Source organism: Homalodisca vitripennis, chromosome 1, assembly GCF_021130785.1.
Source record: "Homalodisca vitripennis isolate AUS2020 chromosome 1, UT_GWSS_2.1, whole genome shotgun sequence".
Taxonomy (NCBI): domain Eukaryota; kingdom Metazoa; phylum Arthropoda; class Insecta; order Hemiptera; family Cicadellidae; genus Homalodisca; species Homalodisca vitripennis.
In genome coordinates, this window is record NC_060207.1 from 61937522 (window position 1) to 61961693 (window position 24172).

The window sequence follows — 24172 nt, forward strand, 5'->3', positions numbered from 1 at the left end:
TGAACAATAGTAATTAATGGTAGTAAGAAGGTCAGAGCTGTGAGTTCCTCTGTCACCATGTTCCTTATAAACCTCATAGTTTTTTAGTATGACGTGTTTGGAGTGTTAGTCAGTGAGCGCTGTTACAACATTTCTGTATTCTTAAAAAAATTTTCAATGTTCTAAACAAATATTCAGAATTTGCTTTTAAAAAATTGGTGTGGAATACATTCTAACTGAACAAACTTTTCTTTCCATTTTCAGTAAATATAGACAAGTGACAGGCCTCTAATCATCTTGAACGTCAATTCACAATTCCTCTAAGCTTATTGATTAACCATAGAGTAATCACTCCATACTCTCAATACTATTTATTTGATTTGAACGACATGCGTCAACCAGCCAAGAGACAACGCAGTTCTTACAATGTCACAGATAAACACACTCATTGTTCAAACTCAGTATTTCAACTTCTTGTACAATTTAGCTAAAATTACATGTTTCCACTCTTAGTTCTTCCCCTTAATCCACATCTGTGTTATTTAAATATTACCTTCAGTGACACATATAACGAATTTTAATTGGGAGCTCTATCTTGTATTATATAAGAGAGAATAATTTGTATATTATATAATAAAGAAACAGGATGTTTGCAAAATGTTGGCTAACACTTTGAGATATGGTTAAATAAAAACATTCTTCTACAATTATGTCTCCTTTTCCATCCTCTGTGCTGGTATGTTGTTATTGATATGAGCTTACCACCATATTTACATTCCCTAATCTTATATGAGAGGTGGTTCCATCTGGATCTATATCTCTATTGAGTTCCACCTCTAATAATAATAATTCCTGGTTTTAAAAACACCTAATATGTAACTCATGAGGATTTTTACTATATTTATATGGATGTGTTTATAGGGGAAAAGAAAGGAGGTTCTGATTGTATAGCAAATACAGTTGTCTATATTATTTGTACTAAGACTTTCAAACAAATTCAACTCAAGACATACACTTACAAAACACGTTTTGTCTTACACTTACATGTACTTACACTGCTTAACTGATCATATCTATCTTAAGGAGTTTCATCGTAGATCTACACAGTTGCCTCCCTATGTTGTGTCTTTTCTTTCACAAGTCCTTTTAGTTTTATCAAAGTGTCATACATCTATAAGTAGTTCTGGAGGAGAGGGAGTGGGAATACTTTACCAGGAATATGCCATGATTAATGGAGATTAACCTTCTACCAGTTATAAGAATTGAATGAATGATACTTGTAAAACCCTAAGGAAATTACAACCCCCCCCCCCCCTAAGGTATTGGTGTGTTTAATTTTTGACTTAAATATTTTTTTAAACCAATTACCTGCCAGATGTTGTAGTCTACTTGCATGACAATCTGCCAGATTGCCACAATGAACACAAACAGCCAGGCTCCACCAACAACTGACCAGCCTGTGAAGTATAACCACTCTGGATCCGTTTTCGTCGTGGTCCCAGTCACTGGCATCGAAATTATTGACCAGATCTGTAGTGTCTGAAATAAATATTATTGGTGATATTTAAATAAGGAAATTGTGATTTAATGAATTCATACAGTTTTTAATAAACTGTCAGTTTTATGCTACAACAACAGTGGTTTAATTGTCAAAGGATATCAATTACAAAATAATGCCCTGAATTTGTATAGAACCGTCTAACTTTAAAACAGAAAACTCTAAACTGTTTGTTTAGTTATATTTTGTGAAGGTCTAGTAACTTTTATACCATGAAGATTAAATTTCACTTTCAGTGTTGAGATGTGAACCAAACAAAACATTACATTCAACAACTGACACTTACAATGAGTAGAGGGGGAGTAATGGCCCAGATCAAGTTCCAGATGCAGGTCAGTTTGTAGCCTAAGACAAACTCAAAGTCGTTGTATAAGTGGTGACTTCCGTAGATCCAGACGAAGCCAATCAGTTCAATAGCCGTTGCCATGATGATGATGCGGCTCACTACATAATGTTCCAGCATGTGCACCAGCTCTAGTTTTTCCTACATACAAAACAATTCACATTAAATTTTGTGGCAGCTGAATAATTAATTTTAAAACTGTTATATGCATTTACCTTTTCTAATATGCATAATGAATATTAATATTTATCCAATCCAAGTTAGGCATAATGAGCTTATTATAAATTAGCAGGTAAATAACTTTTAAGTTGTTAAGAATGCTCAGTGAGCCAGGAAAATAGATGTGGTATTTTGCAATGTCTTAAGTATCTATTGCAATAACCCTTGTCTCTTGCTTATAAACAACCTCTGGTTGCAAAATTAATTTTGCGTATATATTTTTTTAAACCAAGAACCTGTTTTAGAAAACATTTTGTAAACTCAAAGGTTTTTCCTCAGGGTTGCCGATATTATTACTTAACATAATTTCATAAATTGAAATTCTTAGATATTGAAATAATTGGAATTGAAAAAGAGGTTATGTAATCAGTGAAAAATGAAATGAATAATTAATATAAAAGCAAATTGAAAATAAAAAGCATGTGTAACTTTTTTTGTATGCATACCATACATCATTTATATTTCTCCCAATTAAAATTAGGATTTTATTAACACCCATGTTATATACAACCCACATTCAATTCAGCCCTGTAAAGAGAGTTGAATGGTTGAACTTGAAGATCATAGCAATCTCAAAATATTTTGGTTAATATACAATCAAAATATACTGATTTAATATATCAAAAAAGCCCTAAAACTTCTGAAATGTCTAACCCCTATGTGTCTCCTCTAAATATACGTTTAAAGCTCTGTATTATACTTTTCATACTATCTTATTAACCAGCCTTATAAGGGTAAGAATGAGATGATAGAATTGAATTCCACTTTGTATTCAACTGAATTCCAGTTTTATAGAAGTAGAACTGTAGATCATTTGTTAAAATCATATGCAATTTTGCTATTAGTTTATTATTTAGTTTAGTTATATCTCACTGGTAGTAAGCAGATGATGCCAGCAAGGAAGCAAATGACACAGAAGCCTCCGGTTATTATCCATGGTTTCCACCTCTCCTTAGATTCCACGATGACAGTTGTAGTTACAGTGAACACCATTGCCATCTGTAATCACATAATGCAGGCTTTCAGGAAACAAATTTAGCATATTTTACTCTGAAAATGTTGATGAATAAAAATGAATATACATCTATCAAGCTTATAGATTTCCAAAATTTTACAATGTAAAAATCAATCACTGTCATAAATTAATTAATAAGTGTTCAAATTTTATTTTAATATTTTTTGTGTTGCACTAGGTTGCTAAATTATAATAAATAAAAATTATGTTAATCTCACTTTTTAAGTTTTACAAGAGATTTAAACAAAAGTCAAAATCATACAGCTAATGTCATAATAAAAATAATTATTATTATTTTGTAAATATCAATCATATAAGATTTTTATTAAATTACGTCCTAGAATATGTAGTGAAATATGTATCTGCTAAAAATTATAACCTAGATAAAATGAAATGAAATTATATGAATCCTTCTGTAATGCATTGTTTATTTTTCTGATTCTGTTTATTAAGTTTTTTTAGGTTATTCAATCATTTTTATAATTTTATTCTTCTCATCTTTAAGGCCTTAAAAATATAATAATCCCTAGATCATCATTAGACAATATTAGATACCTGTAGAGACAGTCAAATAAACACTACTAAAATATCGACCAAAACATAATATAAGGATTTTTTGTTGCTGGTTATGTTTTTCAGTATGTTTTCAGAAAAAAAAAATAATAATTTTACTAGTGCAGACTGGGTGGCAAGTTCACTGTGGATTGTAATCCTCACACTAGACTGCATTATGTTTGATTAGTTATAATTTATGGTTGTGTTTCTCAATAACTACCAATATAGTGCAAGCTTACCATGCTGGTGAGTCCAGCAAACACTACAGCCAGGAAGGCAATGATGGCCCACAGCTGCACATCGGAGGTGAATGTACGAGTGATAACGTCATACATAAACGTCAACACAAATAACTCAGGGATGTCTGGCTGGGACAGTGAGATGCCTTGATCCTCCAGTCTGGCCTTCCACATGTACACTAGGCAGGTGAATCCTACTCCCACAGCCAGGTTACACACCATGAACACCAGGGTTATCCTACACAAAAAATAAAATATTTTGTTAGAACATGTTACCACATGTATGGACACCATTAAGCAGAAGATTTACATAATTGTTTAAGTTTTAAAATCAACTTTATATAAAGTTATATCCATTATTTTATTGAAGTTCTTGAATTGTAAAGTATTTATTCTTATCATAGATTAACAAATGTTTACAGAGGAAGAAACTTTAAACTTACCAGAAGGCATTACTTTTTGCGTATATCCTTCCCGATGTAGTTGTTATGTTTCCAAACCCAATTTGTGTCGAAAGAAATACTTGAACAACAGCATAATACCATGTCTGTAAAACAGAGTATTTACAGTAAGATATAATATAAAACACATTAAAATAAAACATATTTAAACATACATAATTAACTTATTCATGTTAGGGTTATTAGGCTGTGGATTCTTATATATTTGGTTTGCTCAATAATTACAAGGAGGATGAATTTAACAACTACAAAACAGTTTTTCAATTATAGGTTGTTCCTTTTCTATTTTCATCCTTTTTCTCTCAATTATTTACATTTAAGTTTTTTTATTGTAGCCAAACAGCACTAAAAGCAGTGTATTATTCTTACACAGACTGTCATATAGCATATGAAATTTTTCTTTAAGGTTTAGCAAGTGAAAATGATATAGACCATATACTTAAACATCATACGGCAATCAAAATTATTTCAATATTAAAACCAGACCAATCTACAATAGAACAATGAATACATAAGATATTTAAAATTATTATAATTATTATTATTATTATTTTGTTGGCAGTGTAAAAGTATTAAACAGTAGAAACACTATTAAACCAGTAGCATGTGACCTAGTTTAATGTTAAAGAACAGACCTTTTGGTTTCTAAGTTATACTAATTAATGACTCTATTCCAAACTCAGCCAGTCATTTATTATAAAAAACATCACATTCATTGTTTTTGTAGTTTAATATCACAATATGGATTGGAAATCCTTTTTCTGTTTTATCTTTGAATACTTAATTTCTAACCATTAAAATGACATAAAAAATTATTATTATAAATTGGAATAAAAGCTTTAAATAAATAATACTTACATCACACTTCAAAATGTAATTATAATCGAACTGAAACAGAGCATTGAGGCCTCTGGCGTTTATTCCCAGTTGTTCCGTTGTCAGGGCTGATAAAGCGGCAATCACTGCTGCCAACAAAAGAAACGCACTTCCTCTGTATGATCGTGCGTTTCTGCAGAGGCTGAAACACATTAAGCGTTACTATAGATACTTTGCTAATATGGATCTCTGTTTTCATATACAGTATGTTTAAAAAGTTTGGAAACTCAATACATAAATTCCACATTCATGTTTGAATAAATTTCAAAATAAATAAATTTGTTCACAAATATTACATTATGTTTATACAGTAGTTTTACTATTACAAGTATTGTTTTTGTTCCCAATCCTCAAAATTAGTTTTTTCCTCTTTTTTTGAAAACTGTATACATGACTTAGTGTCTAGGATTTAAAACTTAAATTGCTCCTTTTTTTATCAGTGGGTAAATAAAATAAAAGGCTAATTAATTATTCTATTAAATATGACATGTCTTGTAATAATCCTTTTTTATGAGGATAATTTTTAAATGGACTTACCAAAGCATTACGAGAGCCCAGATAACGAATAGTAGAGCTATACTGACGAGGAACCACATGGGGTCGTGGTCAGGCTGTGAGAGTAAAGTGCGCCTGTCAACAAAGATAAATTAATGAAAATGGGGTTATCATATATTAGTTGAAGTGAATACAGTGAAGCATGTATATAATATTATATGATAAAGTATTTAGATCAATGAAAGAAAATTAGATATTCTGAAATCAAAATTAAATAATAAATTTTTCAAGACATTACCATATAATTTGTATATGCACATAACTGACAACGTATAGAACATGTCTAAGTGTGATGTCCAGTCCCAGTCTAGATGAATAGTAAATAATAGTAATAAAAAAAGAAAATGCTCTGTAGAAATAACAAAAAGAATAGTAAAAATAAATACTATTTTTGGTGGTGGATAAACACTTAACACTATAGATGAGGAGTGACACAGCATTGTCTGGACCATCATTTGTCAGGCAAGGCAGATACTAGCCTTGAAGCCACAGACAGGTTCATTCTCCTTATCACCACAGGAAAGTGTCTGTACAGTGTGTAGGTGATATAGCAAGCGTTAGATAAGAGAAAGTTTAATGACAGGGTCCTACAAACCCACAATGGCAGGGTTCCTGGTAGAGTAACTATGGACTGTAGTTGTGAGTTCGGTATCTCTGTGGAAAAATGTACATACTAGTGTAGTTTTAATAAATAACTGCTTAGTTATAAAAATATCAGTCACCATAAATAAGATAGGTGAATAATGTAAATAATTTGTTTATTTGAGCTGACTTGATAATTAATTTTTGAATAAAACCTTAATGATTCTCATATAGTTTTGTAAGCCCCTTCTCATGCAATAATACTAAACTGTTAAGCAGATTGCACATACCTTATGTACTTAGAAGGTTTTTAACTGATTATAATTTAGAATTTAGTCTAATTGATGAATATGTTATTCGATTTTCTCACTTTGTCTATACTACAGTTGCTGAATACTTCTATCAATTGTGAGCAAATTTTGTGTTGATAGAAACACCTAAGTAATTTCAAGCAGTTAAGCATATGACATTATACAACAACTGTATTTAAAAGTGAAAAAATACCAGAACACCGTGCTTCCAAACTATTGAAACTCTTTTTGGAAAACATAGGACCTTTACTTTTAACAGAACTATTCTCTTTATGAGCTCTTCAGGAGTTTAGACCTTAATAAGAGACAAAATATATCTTTATATATAAAACATTGTCTATAGTTAACTGAAGAATGAAAGTAGCATAGAAGACATGTAGGCACATTAAACTAGAATATGTTCTAAATCTGCGTTGTTATATTTTAAATTAGCATAACATTTGAGTAATTTATGAACTTCTATAAGCAATTTGTTATGTTGGAATAATCAGCCTGAATAAACAGCATTTATTATTTTGGTAACTTAATCAAGCTTAAAATATAACAAAAGTAGCACAAACTTACTCTAGACAAGCGTCTCCATATGTTGAGGTTCGTTTCACTGCACCACCCTGTAATAAAATATATTATAGGAATCAAAGTAAGTCTTATCATAAGAACGTTATTAGTGTTTTATACAAAACATTCTGAATTTTAAAATAGAATTACCAGTACTTTCAGAATCTTTCCAATTTCCTACGATAAGAAAAAGTTAGAACTATTTATATTGCTTATAAGATACAGAAAATATACTGTAGTCATTTTAAGTAATGCTTTGATTATGTTTATGCTAACATCCACTACACTGATTTTTGATCATACAAATATATTAGAAGTTGCTAATAGTTATACATTACCATTAGTTTAGTTTTATTTATTCTGCAAGAGCTATTATATTAAACTGCGGAAGATTAGGAGACTAATTAACCTGATAAGCGCTAAAGTAGGACTTTGTATAGTCACCATAAATACATTTAATACCCAACTCATAAACAATGCGTTATAAATAATGTTGTTATTATTTAAGCCTGATGGACAATGGTTGGATAGGAAAGATGAGATTGAGGTAGATCAGTAAGCCAAAGTCTGTCAACAGATGTGGTCACATCACTAGCTTTGCTTACCATGATATCATGACACCCTCTGCATGCAGCTGGTTTGGTCAAAAGACTTCCTTGTCAAAGTAAAGACCCTTAATAGCATGATGCTTTCCAAATCACAAATCAGGCTGTCAAAAGTTGCCCTAACAATGGTAGCAAGCATCTTCTCATTGAAGTCCTAGGCCCCATTGGATATCCACTCAAACGAGACAGTACCAAGAAAGTGCTATAGAGTATGTTAGCAAGCTATCTAAAAAAATTGGAGAGGGACCAATTAGCTACAAAGCTACCCCCAGTACTGCTCATCAGCATCTTCTGTAATTGATGCCCCTCACCAGATTCCACTGAGATTTATTCTGATAAGTCAACATTAGTGTTTGTTTAAAGGATCTGAAGTTAAATAAGTTAGTACTGGGACTTTGAATAATTTGTTCTCAAAAATATCACATGCAATTAGGTCCATTAGATATAATAAGCTATTTTTGTATTAAACAAGAAAACTGGATGAAGAAACCCGCAACAACATTCCAGCATAACAGTTACTCAATTCCAATACTAAGTGTTTTATATTATCCAGCTGAAAATGTTGAAATTACTCAAACATACATTTTACAAATAATTATATATGTATTGTAAATTATCTGACCTGATAAGGAAGGTACTTGCACTCAGTCATAGGTAGAGGACCCTTGGCACTCCACACCACATAGAAGAGAGCAACTGCCATGATCACCGGGTAATAGATTGAGGCCAAGATCGACACAAGCACTTTTAAAAAGCCAATACCTGTAAAATATAACACAACTATAAAGCAAAAATTCAATTAGTATCAATAATACTGCCTAAATCTACTAAGTAACTGATTTAAAACCTTCACTGCGACACAAGTCATGTACCGATTTTAGAGCAAGAGGGATTTTTAAGCTATGTCCACCGTACTCAATGTGATTAGCTATAATACACCTCTAGTTACAGAATACGTTGTTAACACCTTCATAGTGACACAATTCATGTGCTGACTTTAGGACAGTAAAGTACGGTAAGTAAACAAAAGTATAGATGCTTTATTTTACTAGGTGAAGTTAGAGCTAAGAAGCCTTCTCTAACACTTAACCTGGGCACCAATGGCTTAAAGGTGAATTCCGAACCACCACAAACGGCCGGGCAGGTGGGCTGCTTGTAAGGGCAGGATCGCTCAGCGGTCGCCCGTCCAAGCAGCAGCCACACTCCACTTTGCTTGGTCCGGTTATCTTGCGATAACTGTTGTACTCACTACACTGTGCCATTGGCAAGTGACAGCAGGAATAGTAGTAAACTGTCACATAATAATGACTTAAAAAAATAAATTGTAGATTATTCTTGACAATAAAGGGAACAACACTTTATAATGAACTTGACTGCCCCGTGTGATCCTTTGAATTACCACTCTAAAGATTAGTGACAGTAACCTCATGGTGTTACTCATATTTATTTATTATCACATTAATTAATTATAGCGTATAAGGTAGGCAACTAAATTTTCTATACAAATGTTGCCAACAAAAGTTACTTGAAAAGTTTTTTTCAGAATATTGTTAGTCTTGAACACTTTAAACGTTAAAACTATTGTAAAAATTATTTAAAAAATCAAGAATAGTAGAATGGAATGTATAAGGTATACCAGTCCATATCTGGAATGCAACTGTAATTCAATTAAGTTTTTTGAGCAATTATCATTACTAATCTCCCTGATACTTTTGTTTTACACATTAGTGGCAGTGTAGAGTGCCTCGATCAGAAATGTTCTTGTAAACAAAATTCATCACATAATGTTATAAAATAAGAGCTTAGCAGCCATAATAATCTTATTTCAGTACAAAATCTGTTTATGTATGATGTAAGTAATTTCTACTTCAAATCCTCCATCACAAACTTCTGTTTAAACCATACATACTCTATTCAAGTATGTGGCTTTTTGTATACACATTATTTAATGAAGCCGCTTTATATTTTTTGTGATCATTACAATTTATCAACAACTACAACAATACAAAATAAACGGTTCTCAGTAATTAATTTGCGATTGCTAACAGTGAAAATAAAAACTTAAGCCAGTACTGCGTTAATTTGCGAGTGTTGTGGAGTGGGCTGCAGGCATAACTATAAGTGGGTAAAACAAAGCTACCTCCCCTACATGTCTGAGTAGCAGTACTGTATTGTTATTGTCAGTTGAAAACGAACTAATGAGCCCTTCACGCCCCTTCTTCACCCCTCCCCCACAAAACACTCCTCCTTTCTATTGTCACAGGCTACAGTTTCATATAACCTAACTTCTTTTTGTTCGGATCGCGCTCCTTTCACTTTTATTTTTTATTCTACTATGAGTGCTAACGTTAATTACTTCTAATTACATCTGCTAATAATGTACATTCTTAATGAAAATCAATTTTTCATTCTAAATTAATTTTGTATAGGTACCCAGGAAAACCACGAAAGAGCTACATATGCATACATTTTGTAAACTAAGTGAGTATTAATTAAAAATATTAAAATTAGAAACATGATTGTTCTAAAAAACCCATACTCATAACACAACTCATTAAAAAAGTTCCATGTGAATGGAATATAGTTTTATTATTGAAGAAGCATATGTGGCATTAAAACAGTTAATATTGAAAAGGTTAATGTTTTGAATAAACTACGAGTATAAACTGGAGCAGTATCTTACTGTAGATCTACTACTGGCTAACATGTATTACTTTCTAAAAAAGGAGAGAGTATACTAATTTTGTATTTGTATTCTATAAACCCCATGTCAACATGAAAACAATAGAGAACAACAATTACAGTATGGTATGGACTTCTTGTAGAAATTACTGTTCAACAATGAAATCAAAGTTTTCATAATACATATTGAGATGTATTGCCTTATGGCTTGAGAATAAATAAAATGGTCTGGATTACTCAACTTATTCTGCTGGTTACAATACTAAACCTTAATATTTTAGGAACTTATAAAGAAGTTTTTCCAGTACTCAAAGAAGGTCAGATCGTTTCATGTCAGTTTTACAATCAGCTTTAATCAGTGGTTGTACATACCGACATAGACTAGTCAGAGGCATACCACTTTTAATTACATTGAATATATACATCAATAATTTCAATCTATTTATGATTAAAACAAAGTTCAGTGCCATCTATATAAGCGTTTCAATCAAGTCTATTGATCAGGTTGAAACTAGAATTGGAATATTATCTAATTAGATCTTAGTCAAATTCATTCAGGCCTGGTATAAACTGATCATATCCTGATTTAGATTATAACAGGTCTAATGAGGAATTGAATCAGACCTAATCTACTTTATTCAGTAATCAGAACATTATCAAATCAGACCTGATATAATTTGTTCACAACTGATCTAATGTTTAGCACAGTTCCTCTTTGTGCAGTATCTGAAATCTGAGGAAGGTGTACTAAAGCTAAACTAAACATTGACATTGAATTAACCCTTCCCACCATAGCTACATTAACTTATATAAATTAAATCAGATTTGATGTCCAAATAGATGTTATCAAAATATTTTCATGGAGGCTGGCATTATATTTCAAGACTTGTATAACTAACATTGGTTTCCACTTTTAAATAAATCATTGACTTATAATCACTTATTTGAATCCTTCATTGACGAGTTATAATATAATAACAAATGTATAGATAGTAAACAAGATTAAACAAATAGAAAACCGCAATACATTCACAATATCTGGAAACTTATTTTATTAATTTTTTTATTATTTTATTAATTTTATTCATTTATAACATAGACATACTTTTAATTGATTTGGAATAAATTCTTGAACTACAGAAAATAATTTAAAATCTTGTAATTTTGCACATTTACCTTTGAATAGAGGCACTGCCCTCCAAAGTTTAGTGGTACCTTCTTGACAAAACTGGCCCAACAGGACTTCTAAGAATACAAGTGGAACTCCGAACACAACTGCGATCGCAACATACACTGCCAAGAATGAACCTGTAACATAGATTGATTAAGACCTTTGTCAAACAATTGATACTAAAGAACCATAAATAACAAACCAATGCATTCATTGTTCAAATAATCAATTAAGTCATACGAGTTGTCTAAAAACAAAGTTATTTACAGTTACTTAAGGTTAAAAGTATATACAGAGAGTCACTGAACTCTCTTCTGATACTTTAGAGAATTGTTCCCAGGTTCTATCTATTTCCAAATATGAAAGACAATGTTTCTAAATTTACAGGATGTGCCAATGGCAGCTATTTCAACAAGAGTAAATTTATCAAAAGACTATACAATTTTAAACATTCTTATTATATTAGTATTTATATATTTTGTAAAAAATGTTAACATTTTTGATCCAAATATCCATATTATATGAATGTTCACAAATTAATCATTTTAAAATGTAAAACAAAACTAAACTTGCAAGTATGCTGTACCAAAATCTTTCTAATACAATTATGAACTAAACTTTAAGCTATACAGAATTTCACAAATGATATAGAACATATAATCAGAGTTGTTGCTACATGCTATACTTTCATATGTCAATCAGGTATAAATGAAATCTAACTAGGCAATTTACTGTTGAGTTACCATTGCATTGTTGTTTGACTATATTACTTAGTTGTTTTTAGTATTATTCCTTACATTATTTTGTAAATACTTTACATCCATGTTTTTTTATTTAATTTTGGTCCTAGAATTTAGGTTGGTTTTTAATCATGAATAAACTTTTAATTCTTGATAAACTTATAAATTTGTAAAAATAGCTCATATTATAATATATTCAATTACTGAGATAAATAATTTATGAAATTTGGTGTTCATTTTGAACTGTCCACCAGTAGGTCATGGGCACCTTACTGATATGAGTGACCCACGGTGGGTCACACTGTCTATTAGAAATGTGTGTTGTGCCCAACAGTAGGTCAAACAACAATGTTTTTAATACACTCTGAATATTACCCAGCTGCATTTTAGACATTGAAAATATGGACATTATTAATAACTTCAGAATGTGTTCACTAAAAAAAATATTTGGGCATTTTTTATCTTTGGTCAAAATTGTATCGTAATTTAAAAACATATGATAATTTTGTTTACCTCAAACGTATTAATACAGTTGTATTTTCTATCAAAGTCATACATTACTAGGTTTTATGTTATAGAAATATGATGTACATATAGTGTAATAGCGGTCTTACTCATGAAAACATGTTTTGCAGTGCATAAAATTATACAACTAGTAAGCTGAAAAACTTGCCTTCTTATGCTATCAACAGACATTTTTGTAATTTGTCGGGTTACATACAAACAAAAGGTGCATTTGGTTCAATTTGATCAACAAAAGTTATCTAGGTAAGTTTTCAAACTTTAGCCATATTAAATTTATGATTTATTAAAAAATAATCAAACAACACAGTAATTTGTTTTAAAAACAAATCTACTAATATAGTAATGTACTTCCAAACATGAAATTGCTGATATTACATGATATGCTTTCATACCTATTGCAAGGTTGACTCACTCATATCATGTGAGATAAGGTTACATTACTGATACTGGCATTTCCAATAATTGCTAAAGTTTCTTGTACAGATAAAACATTTACAATTTTCTCCATTTTGTCATATGATGCATTTTTAATATTCTTCCTCATTAATATATTTTGGGATTTGATATATCTATTGACATTAAAAATTTAAAATGGTTTCCTATGTACAAGCAATTGGTCATTATATAATTTGTACTATGATTAATTACCAATGAATGATATAAATATTTGTAAGTTATCTCTATGGAAAGTAAGATAATAGAATAAGTTCAAAAATCAAAGGATGGTTAATAAAGCAGTGACTTTCCCATATTTTTAACTATGTAAAAATGGTTATTAATTATATCTTCCACTTTCCTGTGATAGATTTCCTAAAACTTTAGAATGTGGCAATGGCAATGCCTGATACATAGATAACAACTAATCTTATGCAGAAATAAAACATTGAATTATAAATTCTTACAAAAAAGGAAACAACATGCAGGATAATGTTATTGGCTCCCCTGTTTCAGATAGATACTCAAAATGAGTTAACTCCATTTAAGTAAATAAAACAAATATCGTGTTGCAAATAATCTCAATTAACTCAGAATTTTTAAAGATTTATTTCAAGTTATCAATTTTTTCCATTTTTTGTAATTTTTGTATGAAACAAAAATTAAATTATGAAATGTATGAATTCGAGGTAGAGTAAGATTAGTTTCACACAAAAGTAATTAAAAATATAAAGAATACTAAAAGGGTATAAAATCTATTATATATGCATGTTAGTTACCACATCACGTGGGCTTCCTCTTGTTAATTCTTCTTATTGTGTTATGTCAATATGCTTACAGAATTACGTAAAAAATTATTAAGCTAATCTTTTGATAATATCTTTAGCCAAGCATTTTTCTTCTACTTAGTGCTAAAAAAATTACAATATAACATTATAATAGATGTGGTAGTGTTACCAACCTCCACCATGTTGCAGGACAACTGTTGGTAGCCTGGTGATATTGGCAAGACTGACTGCCAAGGAGAGAGCTGCCATAACTGAGCCAAATCCGGGCAGACATCGCCAACTCTGCAAAAAAATATTTCATACAGAACTGTAAAGGGTAAATCATAGTAATGTTGCTAACTGAATACACACACACACACACACACACACACACACACACACACACACGCACGCACGCACGCACACACACGCACGCACGCACATGCATGCACGCACACACACACTTTGTTGTGGTGGGGACACTAGCACAATAGAAACTACAAATTAGCAATGTAGGTGAGCTTTGAAATATAAGTAAAACCACTAAAAACTACAAACTTTTATTCTCAAAAGTGTTCTTGCACAAAAAGTTATTCATACAGACTAGTGTTGTTTGAAATGACAAATTTGACAGTAAGAAATGTTCCATATTCATAGCTTTTAAAAGAAATTACTTTACTTATTGATAAGTATACCATAATTGATACTGTATACAGAGATAATAAAGGATTATAATAATTTTACTATAAATTTTACAAAAATAACTTGTCATGAAAATTGACCTTAGAAAATATTTCTACCATAAATCAAGATATCCGAAAATGTCAAAAATGAACAACATGTCCATAGGTAAGAAATTATCCACGTCATGAAATGAAAATATCCAGTAAATTACTGAATTGTTAAATGATTTAAAAACTTAAAATTTTCAAACTAATTAGGAGGAAAGAAGATTAGTTGTCAAAATGACAGGCAGTAAACTTTTTAGACCAACGTATGTATTTTCTTAATCGGGGCAACAATACAAACCCTACTGGGACGCCAGAAATAACTTGGACAGGAAGAAGATTCTAAGGACTGAAAGTACACAGTTTTGACTAAAGTAGGTTTCTCAGACCGTATATGTAAATATATTTTTGATCATGGCAACAAAAACAACTCTACTATGGCGTTTGAATTTTAAAATTAATTAATCGAGCCAGAAATGCTTCTTCACGGTCATAACCTGAAATAAGAGCCAGTGGCAATTTTTTAAACTTTTGGACCTCTTAACAATGAATAGGTACTGAAATAATATGTACCTTAAACATGAATACCTCCGATTCAAAACTATCACAGGACTCCATCATATTACATCATAAGAGCTGCTCTCGCTAACATGACTATGGACTTGATAGTTCTCCAATCTGGTCTAAAATAGTTAGTGTTATTGAAATTATTGGTGCAGTACATTCAAATACAATTGGAATGTTGCATAGATTATTGCGTTCAGGGCCTTAAAACATTGCAACTTAAATTCCAAGTGGATTAGGAGATTGGAATATCTTCCAGTGATCATAACTAATTTTCAGGAGTGCTTATTATGGTATTTAAAAGGGATAAACCGATGACATATCTGTTATTCATCATAAAATCATGCACAAATCTGTAGGTAATCACTAGTTAGTTATATTTGATATTTTACTTATTAATATTGACTAACATTGGTTTTTGTTCCTGAATTTTTGTTTTAATTTATTTCATTCAATTTATTTGTCCTTATGTATCAGTACAAAGATGGTGCATGCTAACACAATGAAAAAATGTGTTTTCATTTATTTGAAACTATAAAAAGTTTACTAATTATGTTGATTGTAAAAATAAAATATACGATGCTCAGGATAGTACAAATGGACATGTTTATAAAATCTCTATTTTACCCAACAAAGATATAATAACTCAATTTTCTTTCTTCCAATCTTAAAATAATATTATTGTTGGTTCGGTAGACTGTGGCGGATGCACATTACTACTAATCCGGCTCTTCCAAAGTTGGTATATGACTCCTGTCACAATTAAGGTGTTAATTTTCTTCCGGTTTATGGTATTTCCGATGCCTAGTAGTGTTTGCATTATTGTTCCAATCGATAAAATATATAAATATATTGATCTGAATAGTCTACTTTGGTCAAAGAGTGTCTACTTCCATTCACATACTTCCTTACATTCATATACTTCCTTTCAAAGGTATTTCCGGTGCCACAGTAGCGTTTATTTTGTTGTGCTGATCAAGGAAGTATGTACATAAGTTGGCCTGAAAAGTCTACTTTGATCAAAAAGCATCTACTTCTGGTCTAAGGTCATTCCGTAAACAAAAACATAGCTCTAATAGGGTTACAAAATGGTTGGTTATGGGTAATTAATTTTCTAGAAAATGTTTTTCTTTTTCTGTATAAGCCATGAGGCATGTTTATTACCAACATACACTGTCTATTTTTCTTTTCTGGTGTTGAAGAAAAATTAAATATAATTCTTGGAGTTACTACAGTCCCATTTAAATCACAATGGGTGTTTGATCTTTATGAAATTGCTTTTGTTTTTCTATTTACGTCATGATGCTTACATGTGTGCCAATTTAAGGTTTCTGTGATATCATGAAGTTGGCAAATTAGTGATAAGTGAGTAAGTGAAGGCTTTGCCTTTTAGATATAATACTTTTGAAAGTAATAAAAATGCATATTTTATAATAGTTTAGTCCAAAATAATGATTAAAATAAAACTTTATGCTTGAGTTAGACATTTTAATCACAGAACTCTGATGAAATAGTTATCACCAGGGTAAAATACTGAACAAACAGCACTGTAATTGCATTACTCTCAATAACCTAATGTCTGATGTGTCAAGTGCTCTTCTGTATTGTGCCATTCTATTGGTTGGCTAACTGACTACGAAGCTTTGTTCCAAACTAATTTAGTTCACAGGATTTTCATCACATAAAATGGTTTTCTCAATCAGAGCTGTTCACTCTTTTATAAATCAAGATTTACTATTGAATTGTAAACAACATTGTCACAAGAAAATTTAATCTGAGGCTTTTTCTTAACATTAGTTTTGTTGGGTTAACAGCTACAAGATTTGTAAGGTTAAAAACACATACAAATTTATATTGAAATAAGGATACAGATAAAATACTAAATAATATAACAATTGGTCTGTATGGATTAAGGTGATAGCAAGTCTCTATAAGTTAAAAAATATACATAAACATACTTTTCTTTAATGAATTTTCTTATATTATAACATTAAACATGTTCTTTTGAAACTGTTTACATCATAGTATATTAATCTCAACAAAAATTAATAAAAAATATATTGAAATACAGCACAATCTCAGGTGGAGTAGCTTACACAATAAGTAACACATAGAGAGATATAGAGAATGTTTCTTCAGTTAGACCTCACCTTTTAGTATGGACATAAATATTACTTTTGAGAATAGCATTGATTTTATCATTAATTTGATATTTAACCTTCAAACGGCATGGGATCATCTGGACCCCACACAAATTTATTTTTCATATTTCTCAGTTTAACTTTGCCTTGGAAATTTTGTCTATGTGTTTAAATTTAGTTAGTAGTAATAGGTCTCATCTCCCACCACCGGTCACCATTTTTGCCAGCTGTCAGCTGAGAAGTAAACAATTTTTATGGTGAGGTCCAGGGTATCCTTTTATTCCGTTTTAGGTTGTGTTTTCTCTTATCTTTATTGTGTATACCTGGCAGTGCTTTTATTTTTGTGAATATTTGTGAAGTAGATTACATTACTTTACTGTATATTTATTGTTTGTTGTACAACTTCAAAATGGGCCTACCTGACAACTCAATTATGAGACTACTGTAGGATAACAGTAGTGCCAACAGTGACAATAACTTTGAAGGGAATCAGGACTGTTGATAAGAGTTGCCCAAGCATGTCACATATTCAGTGGAATTAGTAGTCTTTTTTTAAGTCAATCAATTAGAGTATAAGAAATGACTTCTAATACTTGTAGGGATATAGATTCAATTGTAATTAAATAATGTGTATAATCGTTACAGGAACAAATATATAACAGATGGAATGTATGAGAAATACTTTATAAGGGTTAAAATAGTTTTACTCATTGATTTCTAATAAAATTCTAGATTGCTGTCAATTGGTGTAGCTAAAGAATGATTCAATTCATCCAATATACTCATATTGGTACACAGTTGACTAGAGTGATGAATTTATCAATTTAATGCAGCTAATGTATTCAATCTGTTTTATAAATTCAATAACATCTTACATGGAGTTCATACAAAATAATAGCTAATTTATTTAGTATTTGTACATTTAATATTCTGATTTAAAAGCTGTTCCAATATTGGAGTATCAAATAATTTCTTACATGTATTGATAGAGAAAACTATACTACATTTTCTAAAACATTATTAAGGTAATTAATAATAGTTTTAAATAACAATAAACAAGTTAGTCTATGAAGCCATTTTAGAATAAATCAATAATCTAGTAATTAAACTAGTCAAGATTTAAAATCTTTACAAGTTTAAACTGAATACATTCATAGAAGAATTAAGAACACATTTAATCATTATAGCATTATCTTCATATCCGATTATTTTAATATAAGCAGTTCTTATGTATGCAATATTAGCAGTACAGTAGTGCACGTAAATAGTAGTGTAATATTGAAGGCGTCCACAAAAATAGGTATAATGAAAATAATAAATTAATGTATATTTTAAGATAAATTGAATAATAAATATTAATAAAACGTATTTGAAGATTTAAAATTAATTCAATATTTATTATATATCTGTATATCATAGATGTCTTATATTTGTTTCAATTTAAGCATTATTTTAAAACTACATATTTCGAAGAAATCGACATTTTTTAAAATTCAAGAACTGAAAGTAATAAGCTGAGTAGATTCCATTAGGTGAAGCGAATCGCATTAATGTTGTAGCCTAAAGCTGGGCTGCCGAGGCGGAAGATATTTCAATCATATTAGTCCGCACGATAGCACATGTTCGGTGGCCCAAACAGAACTTGTAATAAACTCGCTTGCCATTGCCAACTCCTTGATTTTCCTTTCCCTTCATCAGCTACACGGATATATTTTCACTCATAATGCAAAATAATTTAAGTATATAAAAAACTAATAGTATTTTATTCGTGTATAAAATACGTTATACTGAACATAGTACATTGTAATCTAGTATACTTATTTCACCAGTGACAAATAATAACAGTCTAGGAGCCGAGAGTCGGCTTGCAGTGTGTAAGCACACAACCTGTTTTGTTTTGTTTTTTTTATCGATAGATACATTTCTATTAAGCAAGAAATTGATCGTCAGCCGTACTAGTTAAGAGGTCGAAACTGAGGTACCAAAATATGAAACGATATATTTTTCTCAGGTCATATTTTTCTTAACTTAATATACTTGAAAATCAACCGTCAGTAACGTAAATAAATGTTAAATCAGTGTCATATATAGAAAACTATTATTTGGCTAAAAGTAGCATTTTCAGTCGTTTTACCTATTTGTCTGAGGATGGTGTAACCATTGATGTGTCAGTCGGTCGGTTTTAAGTGTGTCAAAAAATATCATTTGAGTAAAAATATTGTTTCATATTTTTCATCTTTTTGATACCTCCACTAAAAATAGTAAGTCTTACAAGACGATTTAGTACTTAAGAGAAAATCATTTATCGATTTCAAGAGAACGAAGTGCTTTTGCAATGCAGATTACGAGTAACTCTCGGCTCTTAGGCTATAGGCAATTGAAACAAAAAAAACTCTTTCAAATATTGTGTTTTGTGTTAAGGATTCCCTGGTAAATACAATATACAAGTTATATGTCACGGCGGTAGAGCGTCGCGTAGCGGCGAATAGAATGGTTCCACCGAAGACAGAATAAAACAAGGATTGCAATTCCTCCTAAACCTAATCCCACGGTGATGAAACGTACCTACATTGTCTCGGCCGTGTTCTGTCAAAGGTTATCCCGCAGTGACAGTTACAGTGGTAATTATAGATAGACGCGTGTCCCATTTAGGTAAGAGCCACCTACAAAAACGGGTGAGGCAAGGATTGCCATCAGAAATATGGAACTCTTAGTGTTCACTCTAGCTTGTCGTTAGAAAATTAAATGTTTCAAAATATGTTGAAAGTCATGAATTCCTACAAACCATTGTTTGTTTCAGTTCAGATTACAATTTGATTTTAAAGAATTCTGTGGAGCACTGGGACAATGAATTACACCAAAACCTTTAAACAGAAATAATAATAGGCTACTGAATGGCCAAGAAATCTCAGACACCACTGAACGAATGTCATAAATCTTTCCACCTTTACTGGTTTTCTATCTGGTTTTAGGGCTCCGCCCTACTGAAATTTACTATCTACCAAATACCAACAGTACCAAACAACACAAAGTTGTTTTCGGGAGGGGGTAGATAATCAGAAATTCTAGCCTAGAACCACGCATCACGTTGTAAAGGCTAGACACAGTTAATTATTTGTTATCATGCACAAATGCCATCTCCGAAACGGGATTAACACCCGGATCCCTGGAGTGATAAGCTGAAATGCTCACTACTCAGCTACCAGCGACGACCACAAAAATGTTTGCTACAATTAATGCTATTGCTGTCGTTATATTTTGTAAATGCATCGACTTTATTGCATACGTGACCACAAGTAAGCGGCAATGAGGATGTCGAGGATCTGACTTACTGGCCTTTAATGTTTCAATGGCAACTACTGAAATTTAAAGAAGTAATCAAACAATCATATTACTTCATAGACGCTAAATAAGAGAAGGGTTTGCTCTTCGACATCAGTATTCGATCAACCGGCCTTCAATGTTAATCGTTCAAAGATTAGGAGGTAGGTCTGTAGATGTAGACTCTTCTAATTTTCATATCAATAATGGAGTATGCTTGTAACATCATTTAGGAATAGGCTGACTACGCCTCTCCTATTGTACTGTCAATCCATGACCAGCAATAATAATTAATTAGTCATCAATAAAAGTTGGAACATTTAAATGTTTCAAAAGATTTGTTTATGTAACAAATACACTATCAGTTTATTTCCCCTTTCTGGAAATATTATAACATAGATTCGTCTTTAAACTATTATAAAGAGCTTTCTTTATAATAGTTGCTAACTGCGAACTGCATTATGATAGATTATCAACAAATAATCATTGGCCTGAAGTTGAATTGGTTAATCAGCGTAAGTTGTACGTACTTCAGTGTTTCAAAAATAAATCATAACACAATTATTTTATTGAATAATGTTACTATTCTTCAAATGCATGTAATAAATACAAAAGTTAATAGCTACATACGACAAAACTGTTTAAATGCGTACCGGTAAAATGCAATGCGGTACCGTAGAGAAGTTACTCTATGGCGGAACGTTAATTGGACAACTAATTCTTTTAAACTAAACCGCAAGCAGTGAGAATACTTTTAGAGCTACTTCAGAACCGAACTTAAAACTTTATTAGTTTTCGCATATTAAATCTCTAACTGAAGTAGAAAATAAACGCACAAATTATATTTATTAAGTGCGGCCTTGTAATTACTCGTTATACTATAATTGATTGTATTACACTTATGCGTATACACTATTAATTTTATAAACACACATATTTAGGGAAGTAGCTTATTAAACTATTGTATGAATTTTGTTGATTTTTCAAATAGGTTAAAAAGATAAATGAAGAATGATTTAAATTTAAAACGCTAAATTCTCCAAGACGCACCCTCTCTATTACTACCTCTGCTACCTAAATTAAGGGAGCGATTAGTGCTGTGTAATAGAGTTCCCAATGACGCGCGCCCCTGTTGGAAACCACAGATTCCAGCGTTCAATAATATGACGGAATGGCGTGCGAAGATGTTGACAAGTAAACATTCCTGGTCCTTTGCTATTCATTTCTAAATATAATACGTAAAATAGAGTAATCATTTTTATATAAAACAGACAGGAAATAATCTGTCGCTGTGAATAGTTTACACAAAGTTGTCCTAAAACATAAACAGTTGCGTATAAATTTATAACTTAATCCGCGAAGACGGATTTATTTATATTGCCATACATTATTTATAAACAACATCGAATTCCGAAATTCTCACTTAGGCCTACTTATTGAATATTTTTGTTGATTTTCAAACGGTTACAGCGTCCTATACATATCAGTCTGAGACGTCTTGTCTCAGATTTAAGTTTAATTTAAACGTATGTGTTACACAATTGCTATACAGATGCATAGAGAGCGGGGCGCGGTGCTCGGTACCTAGTTCGCACTTTCTCCTCCGAACGGCGCACCGAGTACAGTCATATTATGAAATCAACGTCTTGTATAAAACAATATCATACGTATTTGTTTTCGTCTAAAACATAAGTTTGATTTTTTTGCATTGCTGACACTTTCTTGTGAACAAGTAAGACGAAAATGAATAAAAAGGTTTAATTTTGAACATACTGTACAAAATTGACGTTAAAGGAATTGTGGGAATATTATCTATATCTTGCACTGGGTACCGCTCCTACACGCCGAGCACCTGGCCCCACTATAATATTTTAAACCTTCGACTGTGGTCTAAACCTATTGTTTCAACCGTATTTTCACTAAGCAGCTGCAACAATGTTTGCAGACGCTTTTCGTAGGTTTCCAGTAAAATTACTTTGTTTTAACACCGCAATTACCACGAGAGTGAAAATTAGAAAAGAAAAAGAAAAAAGACAGCTGTCTCCTGTCCTCAGAAAGGAATCTTAAAGGGCAGCGACTAAACGTATTTTTATGTCCAAAATAATTAACCCGGCCGAATGGTTTTGAATGGGCAAACGAGCTGAATAGCTTCAGCTCAGAATATTACTTTACTCGTAACGGTAGATCTGGTTACTGAGTAGGTAAGTAACATGGTAGACATGGTTACTGAGTTGGTAAGTAACATGGTAGACATGGTTACTGAGTTGGTAAGTAACATGGTAGACATGGTTACTGAGTTGGTAAGTAACATGGTAGACATGGTTACTGAGTTGGTAGCCGATCAACGAGAGAGGTGGTGTGTCGAACTAAACACAGTTCCACGGCCGGTGTTTGACATTTGGTGAGTCTGAATGTCTCTGTCCCAAATGCATAGGCCGACTCTTCTTCCTTCAGAGTAGTCAGTACCGGGACGTAATTATGATTAAACGCGTCAAATCAAACAACTGAACGTGAAGGACACGAATTTTCTCGCTTAATTATATGAATTGGAGTCCGAGTGGCCATAGCGCTCTGTCTTCCGTTATATTTGCTCTTCCAAAAGTACAAATAATTTAATTGGATGTTTAATGTTTTGAAGATAAATTAAATTGTCATTTCAGGTATATTATTAAAATATATGTTAACTAAGGATTGGTTATTCAATAACTAATATATATAAATAAATGTGTGTGTGTATATACATACATATATATATATATATATATATATATATATATATATATATATATATATATAAAGCGAAATGTTTCCTTTGAGTTTTCTGATAGTAGATAGAATGGGTTTCTTGAGTATTTAGCGTTTTGAGTTACACAGATAGAGCTTAAATCTAGAACCTTTAGCAGCATAATTTTCAAGCATGCAGTGCTCATTTTATTCGTGAATTAATGCGACAATTTCATGTGAATGAAAACAACGTCAAAATATTGAGGGCTTTGATGCATCTAACTCTTCATTTGAATGAGTTTGTCAACATGTATAATATTTGGTTCTGAGAACATTGATCTCAAAATTGTGACAATGTTTAGGAGGTATTTTATTCCGAGCATATTTTATTAACTTCTGCAACATATTGAGGATAACAGAAGTCACCATTTAAATCTTTACGGTTTCTTATAGACCTGTTCTGTCATCTAAGTTGCCTGTATCTTTCGTGCTTGACAAGACTAGGACATCAAAATTTG

The 24172-nt window shown here is 31.4% G+C and overlaps 1 protein-coding gene across 2 annotated transcripts in view; it reads right to left on the reverse strand.

Annotated features, from left to right (window-relative positions):
- Positions 1–24172, reverse strand: part of LOC124362858 (sodium- and chloride-dependent neutral and basic amino acid transporter B(0+)-like) — a 133195-nt gene that overhangs the window by 3891 nt on the left and 105132 nt on the right. For both annotated transcript variants that reach the window (XM_046817720.1, XM_046817731.1), the window contains 11 exons: positions 14371–14479; positions 11715–11846; positions 8479–8618; positions 7258–7304; positions 5783–5875; positions 5228–5387; positions 4352–4455; positions 3909–4146; positions 2973–3098; positions 1824–2021; positions 1348–1518 (listed from right to left, as the gene is read on the reverse strand). In XM_046817720.1, coding sequence (XP_046673676.1) covers positions 1348–1518; positions 1824–2021; positions 2973–3098; positions 3909–4146; positions 4352–4455; positions 5228–5387; positions 5783–5875; positions 7258–7304; positions 8479–8618; positions 11715–11846; positions 14371–14479 — 1518 coding nt within the window. The remainder of the gene's footprint in view (positions 1–1347; positions 1519–1823; positions 2022–2972; positions 3099–3908; positions 4147–4351; positions 4456–5227; positions 5388–5782; positions 5876–7257; positions 7305–8478; positions 8619–11714; positions 11847–14370; positions 14480–24172) is intronic.